Source organism: Hevea brasiliensis, chromosome 13, assembly GCF_030052815.1.
Source record: "Hevea brasiliensis isolate MT/VB/25A 57/8 chromosome 13, ASM3005281v1, whole genome shotgun sequence".
In the NCBI taxonomy this organism is placed as follows: domain Eukaryota; kingdom Viridiplantae; phylum Streptophyta; class Magnoliopsida; order Malpighiales; family Euphorbiaceae; genus Hevea; species Hevea brasiliensis.
Genome location: NC_079505.1, coordinates 77,339,888 through 77,354,431, shown reverse-complemented (window position 1 = coordinate 77,354,431; position 14,544 = coordinate 77,339,888). Strand labels below are relative to the sequence as shown.

Genomic DNA, 14,544 nt, shown 5'->3' with positions numbered 1-14,544 from the left:
TATATATTAATTTTCATTTATGATAAATGAGCCATTAAGATTAGAATAAAAATTTTATTCTCCTAAAAGGTCACAAATTAATTAATAGTAATAATAAAACTAATAAATTTTATTATATATATTAATTATTATTAATAAAAATGTAAATATTTATTATTATTATTATTATTATATATGTCACGACCCAACCTATGGGCCGGACCGGCACTAGGACCTAGGCCAGCCTAAAGCCCCCGAGGCCCCATAGTAAGCCTAACTATTTATTAATCCAACTCTAAGGCCCATTTGGGCCCAATATCAAGAAATCAACCGGACGAAGTCTGGCCATAAAGTGGACCTTCCAACGGAGAGTTTTTTTTTTTTTTTTTACTCACCCGACCTGTAAACACAGTAAATACTCAATTGGGGAGCTCAGCTCACCCTCCACATACTCATATCATCATAAAAATATATGAGAGCTCAGCTCCCTCATCCAGTCCATCAAACATGCATATCATTATACGTTTACAGGTCCAATATGATAATAATATTATAGACCAAAATCAAATAAATACTTCTAACACATGCGGAAATTCTAGGAGTAAATAAAATTACACAAATATTGATAAACAACCTGCGAATGAGAAAAGCAGGTTAATCACAATAAAATCCTCCTGTAGCCTGAAAAAAATATTGAACAGGAGTGAGCGTTCGACCCAGAGAGTAAAATATCAATTTTAACCATAATCTCTATAACTATCTAAAACTAATGCATCCTGTAGAGTGAAATGCAACATCAGCAACAAATTCACATCATAACAGTAAAAAGGTAATTTAGAGCACTCACACACCCAGTAATATCAATCATAATATATATGGGAGCTGATCCCCTATACAGCTCTCTTAAATCCAACTTGTGCCAGTGAAGAACTCAGCTAGGACTTTCACTTAATAACCAAATCGGGGTCCCAGCGAAGAACTCAAGCCGTGTCTACCCCGAAGGACCGGATCCCAGCGAAGATCTCAAGCCGTGTCTACCCATCCTATCCATAGTCCACACCATATCACACGCACGCCAACGCACGCACACTGCTCCAAATTGCCACAATAACATACATGGCACTTTCACAGTTATGAATGCAACATAAATCGTGCCTGAAGTTTATCTACATAGATATATGCATATAAGTGATGCATGGGCATGCTTGAACATATAATAATAGTGAAATTACAATTAAAATTAATATTTTACTCACAGACTTGACAACGGTCCTTTGTGGCGGTGGCGAAGGAAGAAGGTCATCGGCTCACCTGACAATTACATTACAATTATTTAATACAAATGACTCAATACAAATCAAGAAAAGACCAAATACGTTCTAAGTCGTGCCGAAAATCCGGCAGAGTCTCCCCTATACCTAGGACCTACCCAACCTGCAAAAGGGCTCAAAACACACTTCTATATTCGCAACTCATATATCCACAATTCAATCACATCACACAGCCCCTCCTGGGCCCATCAAATCAATCATCTATCACAATATGTAAAATTTCAATTTAGTCTTTATAATTAATCATTTTTACAAAAACTGCCCAAATAAGCTCTAAAAATTCTAAAACTTTGCCTTGCGGTCCTTAGCAATATTACTAGGCTATTGCAAAAGGAATCATAATTTTCTGAGCTACCACGAATATTTTATGGATTTTTAATCCTATTTAAGCACTAAAAAATTACAAAAAAACAAGGTTCGAGTTTACCTTTGCCGATTTTGACTTCAGGGACGCGCTCGGGACATCTGACAATAGGGGGTAGCCAAAACCTCGGTCCAATTCGGAGACTTTTCCGGTAACGGGTCTGACTGGCCAGAAATTCACAGACCCGGACAACTGTCGAATTTCCTCGAATTGAGGATACCTACACGAAGCCCACAATACGGGGGTTAGTACATAAATTTTACGGAATTTTCTAAGCTCATTTAATACTCGGAAAAATACTGCGAAGTTCCGTGGGACCCACCGAAAAACGGTGTCGAAAAAATTCGAAATTTATGTCGCCGTGAAGCTCTCGACGAGTGGAGCGCTCTAGTACTCTCGGTTTTTTCATGGGGTTTACGGTTTGTGAGAAATTTAGCCCAAAATTCAAAATGGGCTAAAACTTCCCGAGCAAAAATTGGACAAACCGCTCAATGGATTTCAGTGTTCTTGGTGTCTATGGAAAGCTCTCTACGAGTAGATGAGTTTAGACACAAGACCCGATTCAATTGGTGGCCGGATCGGCCGGATTTTGGCCAGGAAGATGAACGGTCTCGCACTCGTGCGCGTCGCTGCAGGAGCCGTTTTTCTGCGTTCCAGGTGCGCGGCCGGCCGTGGGGGAGGGGTGAGGCGGCGCGCCGGCGAGTTGGGGTGGCAGGGGAGGTGGCGGCGCGGCAAGGGGAGGAGGGAGGAGAGAGAGAAAGGGAGAGGGGTCGGGACGCGCGGGGAGGAAGAAGGAAGAAAAAGAAAAGGCCGGTCCGATTAGACCGGTCTGAGCCGGTCTTGTTCTATTCGGCCGGTTCGATTCAGGATATAAAATTTTGAATTTTTTACTCTGCCTCGGGATTGAAAACGAGGTCCAAAAATTCTGAAAAAATTTCAGAAAACTCAGAAAAATTAGTAGACTCCAAATATATTTTTAGTTTTGCCACGTGGTCTTTAAATTAATTTTTAAAATCATCAAAATTTATATTTTCGGAAAATCGAACCCGATTTTTAAAATCCGAAAAATCTCAAATAATTTCTTAAAATTTAAATAAAATTAAAATATCAATAATACTCATAAAATAATAAATTTTAAAATTTTGTAGTGTTACAATATACATATTAGAAATTAATTTTTATTAATTATAAGAATGTACATTTTTTTGCAATTATAATTTATAAATATAGAAATATATTGAATTCATTTAAATTTTTACGTTAAACATTAAAAAACTAAAATGTCACATATTAATTAGTGGCAACAATAAGTCTAATAAATTTTATATAATATATACATATTAATTATAATTAACATAAAATTATTATTATTATTATTATTATTATTATTATTATTGATAAAATGTTTTGAGACCATATTTATCATATTTATATGGGGAAGATTCCCGAAAATTACAGTAACTAAAACAAAGGAAAATGGAAAAGGAAGTGAAGGGCTTTGAGGAATATCAGAATGTGGTTTGCTGTTAGCGTTTGTTATTTTTCAAGAAAAATGCTACTCCTCATGACAACCTGCTCTTGAAATTTATTACCATTTGTGGGGAAAAAAACAATTTGCTTCAAACAGAGGTAACCCAACTTCGTAGGCCCAATGAGCAAAACTCTGTGCTTTCTGCAAACACGGAGTGTAATCGTCCAACTCCTACTTTTGCCCCTGAAATATGTTCGACAAACACTGAAATTGTTTGCTGAGCACCTGAGGCCAAAATTGATTAGTACCAATATTTGGTTGGTTGTCCAAACAATTTGCAGCCATAACTAGTTTATCATGTGACTCTGCTTGGAATCTACCACCCTCACTGTTAAATAAGCTAAATTCAGACCTTCTATATGCTGCTTAGAGGCCAAAATTGATTAGCACCAATATTTGCTTCGCTTGTTATCCTCGGTTTTGTGGTCTTCCCAGTTATCCGTGTCTTTGCTCAGGAGAACCGTCTACTGATTCTTTGCAATTGGTTGCAACTTTTTTTACTTGTTGAGCTGTTCTTTGACATTTTCAGGTACTCTGAACTCTCTGCTTACTTAGTTCCCCTCGCTACATGTGAAGGCCTTGGTACTCACCGTACATCTTAATCAGGCCTCAATCTACCATAAAATTGGAAATCAAATTAATTGAAATGATGCTGGAAAAGCCCTTAGCTCTCAGGAGGGATGTTGAAATGTTTTACTGTTATTGGAATTGGTTGGATTAACTACAAATGGCAGCAACTAACTGTGAACCCCAACTGATAGAGTTTAAATCATCTCCACATACCATGGGCCAAAATTTTCAATAATTTCATATCCACCTGCATTGAACCTATGCTCCCAGCTTCTTCAGCCATGGGCACTTAACGTTAGTCTTACTTGCATTTGGATTGGAAGACTTTAATTCTCTAAATATGATTTTCTACGTCTTAGTTTCTTGATTAAAAATTTCTATATTTGGGCTTTCATAAATCACAAACTCACTATATATCACCAGATAAGCACAACAATCGTATGATACAATCACCACCAGAACTCAAAACATCATTAAGCAAAACTTAGTTATCTGGTCTCGTAGATGATTCTATGCGTAGCCAGTCATCCCAACATTTGAACTTGTACGATTTGCTTTCTGGGCTGGAAGAGGAGCAGTAGCCTTTGAGAAATACAAGTAGTAATATACATTAAGAACCATTGTTGCAACAGCAAACACTGCTCCAGCAACAAAAACACCTTTCCGCAATGTTTCGCATGAGAAATTTTGAGCATATATCATTCCTCGGTACTTGGTGTGGTATGCATTTTTCGCTGCACCAGCAATTAGACATGCTTCTGCAACCAGAAAAGTCAACCTGCAAATGCAGATGGAAACAGTCTCGAGCAAAGAACATCTTATACATTAAACTAGACTGTCTTGTAGCATCAAGAAAAAAGACTACTACTGCAATTATTGGTTCCAATTGTAAATGTACATAAAAGGTTAATTAGTTCCAGAAAATGGTAAGGATTCGTAGCAAAAAGTTAATGTATACTAACTCCAGTTGTTGACCACTAGCAAATTTGAGTCATACTTCTATTATATGAATATGGACATGTTGCATTATGTCTTCACCACCTAACATGACACATTGTAATTTACAACACCACTGATTTCGCCATTTACAGATTGAGAAAAAGGATCCCCAGAAAGCACAAAATAATTTAGCAAGGGCAGCATATGCCCATGCACAAGTAGAGGGAGAGAGATTACTAGACAGACAGTGAAGAAGAAATGAAATACTTATAATAGTGGTAGCATTATTATGGGGGAAGAAGGGTTGTGGAAAGGAGGGGGGCGCGGTGGGGGGGGGGGGGGGGGGCCGCGCTCGGCATGGGGGTGGTGGGGGGCCGCACTGGTCTTTGAACCTAAATCATAGACATTGTAATGTTGTACAGATTTATTTTGTTTATTGAGTAGCCTTTCCCCTATAAATATAGGCCTTTGTCATGCACAAAACACACTTCAATGAAATAAAAATTCTCTGTATATAATAAATAGAAAGTATTGAGGTTTCGGTTGATTGTTAATGGTTCCTATGGAATGTAAATGTGCCAATCTTAGCAGACATCCCTCATCAAAATTGTGTGAGAATATTGTATAATTGTGAATGATAATTCTCACCATGATGAGACAAAGTAGATGATGGACCAAGCTCGATTTCCGCCTGGAGTTAATGGTCTTCCAAAACACATGCACTTTGTTACACCCATTAGTAATGATTCGCTTGAAAGAAGAAATAAGAAAGCACCCACTCCATAACCAGTTGCAACATCAGAGTTGTAGACACAGTACGTCGCATTTGTTGGATCTTTTTCAATATGGCCCTGGCATGCAGAAAATAATAGAACTTGAATGAGACCAATAGGGGGAGAGAAGAAAAAAAAAAAAAAAAAAAAAAAGCAGCAGCATGATGAATGATGTCTAGCAAGTATCTAAATTGATGTGAAAATCCTGATTATGTCAGACATGTCTACTGCTACAGCAAAGTGAAATCCATGTCTGAAAAATACAGGATTTCCTGACTAACAAACTTCGAGATTTTTTTTTTTCCTGTCAATTATTTGCAGTTGCCTGCACATAGATATCCCACCATCCCTATTTCCCATTAATTAATGTATTAGCTACAATACATTAGACATCAGGTCCCATTCCCATCTTTTATGACTGTTCAAAGTAAATGAAGCAAAGAAGGATGTACTTGAAAAATCCAACTAAAGGAAAGAATTATACATCTCAGAAGTGACTAGAAAGTTTTATATTTCACCTTTAATTTTCAAAATTTTTTTGTAAGTTCCCACTGTAGCAATAGCAACATGGTCATGTTTCGGAACTGCCACAGGAAAGGAAATCCACATCAAGGGACACTGCTCTACTACATTATTTACCTTCTGAATCCCTTATTTATTATTGGGGAACTATTTATGTAAGGGAATTAAAGTGATAACAAAGCCAAACCTACAGAGAAAATACTTGACTATCAGTCGCAAAGGTCCAACCGTGTAATCATCCCATTGTTGTGTTACTTACTTTCACCATTGATTGTTGCCTTAACAAAACCATTAAAAGAAACTTTTGGGATCACCAGAAATGTCTAATCAAATGTGATACCACCATGTGATGCAGCAAGTCTAGTTGCATCTATTAACTAAGGAAATGATGATGAGATGAGGTTTATGACACTAACAACAATTCAACTCATGATTTTTGCAAATTCCTAATAGCCCCAAGTCATAGGCAAAAGCCTGCACTAGAGTTGCATCATAGCCTAGTTGATGGCACCAAACACATAAACCTCCGATAATTTACTTAGGCAAAACCTTTTCGGCTAATTCTTTTGGCAAAATCCTTAACATTCTCAAAACTTTACACAACACTATGGCAAATTCAAATTTCCTAGGACTATTCTAATTTTGCACTGTAGACCTTGCACCCATGCAAATTATATAGCATAGTCCAAAATCAACTACTACTTAAATTGTCACTCTTCCATCTCATATCTTAGCCAAAGTTACATTATAGGCCTATAATGTTTCTTTGGATCCATATGTATACAAAAGTTAGTTTTCCCAAAAAATATTTGCTGCAATTTTGCTGTTTGGGATGGATAGGAAACAGCTCAACAACAAATGTGTACATGGTAAAAGAGAAAGGTAAGCAATTTATAAATTTTTACAAACAAAAAGTGCAAGGAGCTCTCAAGAATCACATAGCTATACACTCATTAGTTCACCAAGCATTGCCTGCCATCACTGGTCAAATATTGGTTGCGACAGGTTGTGAACAACCACCACATTTTGCCCTTTATTTCTTTTCTTGGATTGTTATCTTATATTCAAGTATCTTCTATTCAAACCAAAAATAAATCTTCCCCTTTATTAAATCTTGAAGCCACATCTTCACGTATTCAACTTTAAATTTATAAGCAATTTAGAACATCAATTTAAAGCAATTAAAATTCCACCAGAAACAATATCTACAGAGACTCTGCATCACATTCAGAGGTCCAAATGCATGCTTAGCTGACAAAATTGTTAACCCAATTGAAAAATTAAAACAAATCTACCACAAAATCAAAACTTAAATTTGATTGTATTATATATCTTCAATAGTTTCATGAAATTGTAACCTTGTTAACACCATTAAACCAACTTTAGGGATCAGAATAAATGTTCACAGGTTGCAAACTGGCATGTAATTGACTGAGAAACGAGTGATATGAAGGATTATGATATTACTAAAGCAAATATCTCATACCGACACAATTTATGGACTTATCAACTGTACTTAATCAGTTAATCCTACATTCTTCAATTACCCTATGTTTGGATCCTTAATTGTGAAAGGGAATTGGAGAGAAATTAAACAAGAGAAATGAAGAGAAAAGAAAAGAAACTTAATTTACTTTCTATTATTTGAATAGATTATTAGAATCGGAGAGAAATGTAATTTCTCTCTTAAAAGAAACGAGAGAAAATAACTATTATATCATTTCCTTCCTTTTGTCTATTATGTTGTAGAAGGACATTTTAGTATATTACTATAAATTTCTCTCCATTTCTCTCCATTTCCTACCAATACGGAGAAAAATGGTGTGGGTTAATTAAAAAGGAGAGAAAAAAATGTCATTTCTCCTCATTTCTTCTTGTTTCCCTTCCTTTCTCTCTTTTACTTGATGTCCAAACAAGGAAATGAAGAAAAATCAAATTTCTTTACTTTTCTCTTCTCACCATTTCCCTCAATCCAAAAAAATCCATCTAAACTTGCTCATCATTGCCACATATACAATATGGACAAGGAACATGCCACGATTTCATATTTTTCTCAGAGTTTGTGAATGTTGCTCCCCAAGCTCACACTCCACTTGTGGATCAACAATCTGAAGTAATCAAAATTCCAAAGTCACAATGTCCTCTAGTGCACACCAATGTGAGCCGACAAATCACACATGAAGTCTTAACCTCAAAGTTAAACAAAACCACTAGGAATTTATGAATTAACCATTAAAAGCACAGATCTTCAATTTATTCCCAATCCATATCTCAGAACCCCTCATCTGTCATACCTCCGCACATTTGGAAACATCTAATGCAAGAAACAAAGTTCCAAAGCTAAAACAGATCAAAGCGCGAAGAATGTGCAACAAGAAAAACTATTATTAAAGCCCTAACTTTAAACACACCAAAGAGAAGATAGAAAACGAAAAAGGAAAAGAGAGAGAGAAAGGCATACAATGCTTCTTCGTCTCTCAGCGGCAATGGCGAATCCAAAGGCAACGAGGCTCAGAACAACCACCAGAACGTGGACCAGAGTCGAGCCCTTTCCTTCTCCCATCTGAAAATCTCTTCTCTGCTTTGCTGGAGAGAAAGAGAGAGAGAGAGAGAGAGAGAGAGAGAGGCTATGAGCTCTGCTCGCTGCCGCTTGGTGAGAAGCGGAAAAAGGACCAAAGTAAGGGACTCTTCTAATTTTTTTTTTTTTTTTAAGGGTTGCTTTGTAAGCAGTGGAGTGGTGTGGAAAGGAGCGAAAGGAGCTTTTCTACACCCACGCTATATTTGGTGGGTTTGCTTCACGTTCCAGTTAAAAAATTCATACGGTCCATTAGAGATTGAGCGTGTGACCACGCGGAAGTGTGAATATGTGGGTAAGGTTCGAACAATCGTTATATTATTGTACGTGACGCGGTTCACCCGTTAAGGTGTGAATAAGTAATTATACTTTCACACATTTGAAATCAAGGCAATGTTTGGTTTACTAATTAAAAATTAATTGACATAAGTTTTTTTTTTTTAATTAATTCATAAATTCTTAAAATAAATTAAAATTATTTAACAAATATAAGAGAATGTTTTTCTTTTTTAAGGGTTTTTATATTAATTTTATTCTTGTAAGTAAATATTATTTTATTAATAATTTTTATTCTTTAACTAAATATCATAACACTCACTATAAAAATATAATTAGCATAATGAATTAATGAAAAAAATTTAAACTTGACATCTCCATGCAGAAAAATTCGCTCTGTCCTGCCCGTCAACGAAGAAAGTTCTCACCGCAACCCTGACCTCCTATCCAATGGGGTCGAGAAGAGTGATCCCCTAAATTATCTCATTATCATTTCTACCATTTTTATGTGTTAGGGAAATGCACATAATTAATTCATAATCAAATATTTGCATTATATGGTATGGTATCTTTTATAATTATGCTGAATTTGGTTCACTTTTATTTTTATGTTGTCTATTTTTATCATTTAATTAATCACAATGGAACAGTCCCAGCAAGTCTCGACGCTGCGAAAAACAGAGCAGAACCCACTTGGCCAATCGAATTTTCGGTTGATAAAAATGAAATTTAAGCTAACAATGCATTCAAGTGGAAAGTAGAAATCCAATTTCGAGGGTGAACGAACTTAGTATGATGTTCAAAAACTGACTGATGATGCCTCATTTTTTAGTGCAAGCGATTAAAAGTTGAAACCTTTGGGGAAAAAAATGGAGGAGTGCATCCCTTCACAAGCAACGGAGAAATGACAGAACAATACTTGTACAAATTCAAGTCTTCATTCCTCTGATGAGATAAGATTAACCAAGTGGCTCAACCAATAAAGTGTTCTACGATTAAGGGCTGGAATCCAAATTTATGTGACTATGGAATTGTAATGTTCAAACAATTGTGATTCGAAGGCCTGAAATCAGCAAAACTTAAGACCAGTGGATTGGAAATGGCTTAATAGACAATTGGCTAATGTGAATTCATAACCTCTACCTCTGTACGTACTGGATGAAACAATTGTGTAAAGGGCACTTAAACTAATCCCACAAACACTTGCTATAACTAGGAAGAGACAATGGCTTCCATGGTCTCATCTTCTGCTGTTGCATCCATTAGCGGTGCCACACCGGCTCAGGTTACAATGGTTGCACCGTTCACTGGCTTGTTCATTACTATTAATTGCATTGTTCTTTATTTGGATCATAAATATATTAAGAATTTCCATTAGCCACCGCATCATTAACAAGATTATGTACATAATTGCAACCATTACTTATACTAATTAAGATAAGAGCTGAGATACTGTTGATGTTTGTGAAAATGCAGCATGGATTTTTTTACTGAGAGAACCACAGATCCCCTGGGTACTACGATAGCGGTTACTGGACCATGTCGGAAGCTCCTCCTGTTTGGCTGCAGAGATTCACTACAATTTCTTAAGGATCTAGAGGAGGCCACGAAGGCTTATCCTAATTCATTATTGCATTTGACAACAAACGCTAATTGCAGCGCAGCAATTTCATCGCCTACAAACCTTCTGGTTTCTAAACTTTCAGAGCCTGAGGCTTTTCCCTTTTTTTCTTTCTTTCTTGGCTTCTATTTTTTGTTTCTGAAATTCCTTTTTTTTTTTTTCATCTTCTAGATTTTTCTCTGATCTGCAATTGAATTGTCAATAAAATTTGTGGCTTGCAGGAGCCTAATAACAACAATTCATCCCTCGAATAAATTTGTTAATTTACTGATCTCTGATTAAGCAAGTCAATTCCAATCTATATATGAAAACAAAATTAAGAAGAACAACCATGGACACTCAAGTATCATCAATAAATTCTTCAAGTAATTAGAACAAATTAAAGTTCCCATCTCTCATGGATTTTGTACCTGGTTGATGCTTCTCAGGTTCCACAGATCATAATCCCAGACAACATCACTAAACATTTCACTACAGGCCTCACCCATATACTCCACATCCCAAAAAGGCAACCAGATGGAACCCCATGACATTTGCTCATCCACAATCCCTCTTAACCATGGCAACTCATCCCGATTTAGATAATTGTCCACCATTCCCGGACTTGACTCGCCGCCAATATTCTTACTTTGCTCTTGCACCTTCTCAACAGACCTCTTGCCCTTGATCTTTTTCGCCATTGCCATCCTTGTTCTTGTCGTTGCTGCTTTACCATCAGCCATATTTGTAGCTTTCATATTTTCAGCATCCACATTTCTTTGCCTCTTCATGATGATTTTCTTGAAGAGAAATATTACAGATGTCTTCAAGAATTATGGGTATGGTTTTGGTTTTTCAAGCTAAGCCACATGTAGCTTATAAGAAGAAAGAGGAGTTGTGCAAGGGGAGCGCAGAAGAAAAGTTTGATGGCGCTTAGGAGGGTGAGATTGCAGTTGCATGGCTCCCTGGTGATGATGACTGTCACATGCCCTTGTAGCAGACATTGACATATGCCACTGACGTACACCAATTAGCTGCTACATATGTGCGCTTTAGTTCAATGAATTATCAGTGAGACGAAGAAGAGGCAGGTTGGTTAAGACTGAGATCTTGAAAGTCCAATGACATGTTGCCATGTCGTGGGAAAGAAGATGGGCTTTCTTCATTTTTGGAGTGGTGTGAAATTAAATGGGAATTTCAAGGAACAGATATTTATATAAATATAAATTGGATATGGATCGTCAGCAGTGGTTGGTTCCAAGGAGAGACGTAAGGGCAGAGTCAAGTAGTGGCAGCTGTGGATGAAGAGGCAGGAGGCCAACTGTGAATGGTGATGCCTGAAGAGGGTCCAGTCTTATCTTTATATTTTTGTTCATATACAGCTCAGCCCTTGCCATTGATATACGGCTACAGCTACCACTGTAGAGCCTCCTTTTCACGTGACTTCTCTTTTTTTTTTTTTTGGTTAAATAAACTTTGCTACATATCTAATATTTTACATGGACTTTAACTAATACACCCTCATCATATAAATAAATCAATATTAGTTTTAAATTATCAAAAAATTAAAATATAGGCAAATGAAATTATTTTCTTTAAAATAAAAAATACAATTTAAATGAATTTAATGTCATGGTCACTTTGCATGCGATATTAATTTGTTATTTTAACTTTTATATTTTTTATTACATTTAATTGTATATAATGTTTGTATATAAATTATAATTTAATGAAATAATTATAAGTTATAAATTATTTTAATTGTCCTTTTCAAAACTATTTTATATAAAAAACATAAATAACAACAATAATCAAATTTTAATACTAAATTAGTTAGCTTGCCTGTATGAATCTCTTTTTGCCATTCAATTTTATTTAAAACTAATTATGTATTATTATTTATAAATTATAAATTTTTACTATTATTTTCATCAACGTCATTTTAGAACTCTCTAATTACTTTCTCACTATTTCCACCATCAATTTATCATATTTCTATATTGAGGTATTCAATACTATACGTTAAAATTAATTTAATCAATTATTTTTTATTTTATTATTTTTTATTTTTGATATATGTCACATACATTATTTTTGTCAATTATGATCGTTCATAATTTTATTCATTATTACAGTAGTAAACATCCATTATAAAATATGAATTTCTACAATACTCCTCTCTTATAGTTACATTATATTTTAAATATTATTTAATATTAACATTATTGACCTAACAACTGTTCCATTAAATTTATTTTTCTTCTGGATGATTGAATTTAAATACTTGATTAATTATATTTTGATACCAAAACTCCATCTGATCGAGTCTCTCTCTCTCATATTTTTTTAATAAGAGCTAAATTCGCAATGCATATACACTTACTTAGCCTAAAATCCTTATTCTCAAAAATTTTTATTCACAAGTCTAAATTTTAATTAATTAGTTCATTAATTTTAGCCACTAAAACAATAGTATTTACAAATAATATAAATTTTTGGACGTCATATTAAAAATAATTTGTTAGCTCATATATAATTAAAGTAAATATATGCGAACTCAAACTCAATTTCTAATATAAATTCATTATTATTGAAACTCATTCATATCTTCTTCTTAACATAACATTTAAAAATTTATTTTATCAAAAGAGTAAAATATTTAATTACAAGCGGGTTATATAAGAATATAAAAAAAATATACTAAAATGAACGAATATAATATAACATAAAAAAAGGCACACCTTAAAAATCTTCAACCAGGGAAAAGATATTATCTATATATATTAAATAAAGAAGAAAAAGAAAATCTCTCCTCGGCCGCATTCCTCGATTCCCAGAGCCCTTTTCCATTTCCAAGGCCAGATCAGAGTTTCAAAATTGAACGCTCTTCCTTTACTCATTATTTATTTTAATTTTCTTTTTAGAATTCGAAAAATACATCTGAGAGTATTATTTTAAAATTAAAATTATAATTTAACGGGGGCACATGCCTTAATAAAGAAGCACGCTCCGCTCTTAGATGTGAACGGTTAGAAGCAGCTGGAGTGGGGACTGGCTGGGGACGATTAAGGGGTTGAGAACCTTCGGATTCGGGAGCATGGAGATCGATCGCATTCGCTAGCCGATGGACCCAAATGATTTGAGACATTTTTTCTCAACCAAATACCGATTGCTGTAGGGTCCACCTTAATATGGTCACCCTACCAGAAACTCCTGCCGAAAGCCTAAACATTTGCAGAGGCCTCGGCCCTCCCCTCTGATGCCAAAACAAAATTAGAGCAGAGGAATGGCTCAAAAAGCGCATAGAAATCTTTCAAGTGCAGAAAGAAAAAGATCTCAGGCGCGCTTTCTTCGCATCTTTTCTGATGCCATAGATGCTCTGTTAGACAAAGCAAACATCGTGATATTATATTACTTAATCGATTAATTATTAAATAAAAATAATAAATTTTTTCTCTTAAATAAATAAATTCTTATAATATAAAAATAAATTTTACATAATTATTAAAAATAATTATTAGAGATAATGGATATAATTCACCTAATAATTTTTCTATTAAATCAGAGCATGCTTTTACTGTTTTAAAAAGGGTAAAACACCCTTTTGCCCGTAGAAAAATCACAGAGGCGGACGTCCTAGATTTATCCTTTTCTTGCAACGACCACTAATTTGGGGTTATTTCTACAGCACACCCGCATGACCAACTAAAATAAATATCCAATATATTTTATTTTTCTAAAAACAAAAATTTTTTCTTTTATATTTTATTAAAAATTAAATTATAAGTGTTAAAATCTACTTCATTTATTTTTAATTAAAAGCTTTTCTACCTTTATCTATTTTGATATTTAAAAAAAATAATAATTTTTTAAAATATTTATATAATAAATAGATAAAAAAAAGCCCAGTAATTGCGGGGTGTGAAGCTTTTTAATCACTTACATGGATGGGATCCAGACAAGGAGCCATTGACAATCAATCAACCCCGCGTCGCCAGGGCCCATTTCTTTTGCTCATTGGCGTAAATCACAAGCGAATACAAATGCATCATCACCTACTATTTTTACTTTTCCAGGCTCGAAA

General features: G+C 34.9%; 1 protein-coding gene across 2 annotated transcripts; it reads right to left on the bottom strand.

Annotated features, from left to right (window-relative positions):
* Positions 1-4,164: 4,164 nt before the first annotated feature.
* On the bottom strand, positions 4,165-11,661 carry LOC110672141 (uncharacterized). 2 transcript variants are annotated; one of them, XM_058132272.1, is made up of 3 exons: positions 10,892-11,661; positions 5,363-5,565; positions 4,165-4,553 (listed from the first exon to the last, which is right to left on the bottom strand). In XM_058132272.1, exons 1-3 carry the CDS (start codon positions 11,249-11,251, stop codon positions 4,286-4,288), a joined length of 831 nt encoding a protein of 276 aa, XP_057988255.1. In that variant the 5' UTR covers positions 11,252-11,661; the 3' UTR covers positions 4,165-4,285. The 2 variants fall into 2 exon arrangements, with proteins under 2 accessions (XP_057988255.1, XP_021690525.1); XM_021834833.2 differs by lacking the exon at positions 10,892-11,661 and adding an exon at positions 8,471-8,705.
* Positions 11,662-14,544: the final 2,883 nt, after the last annotated feature.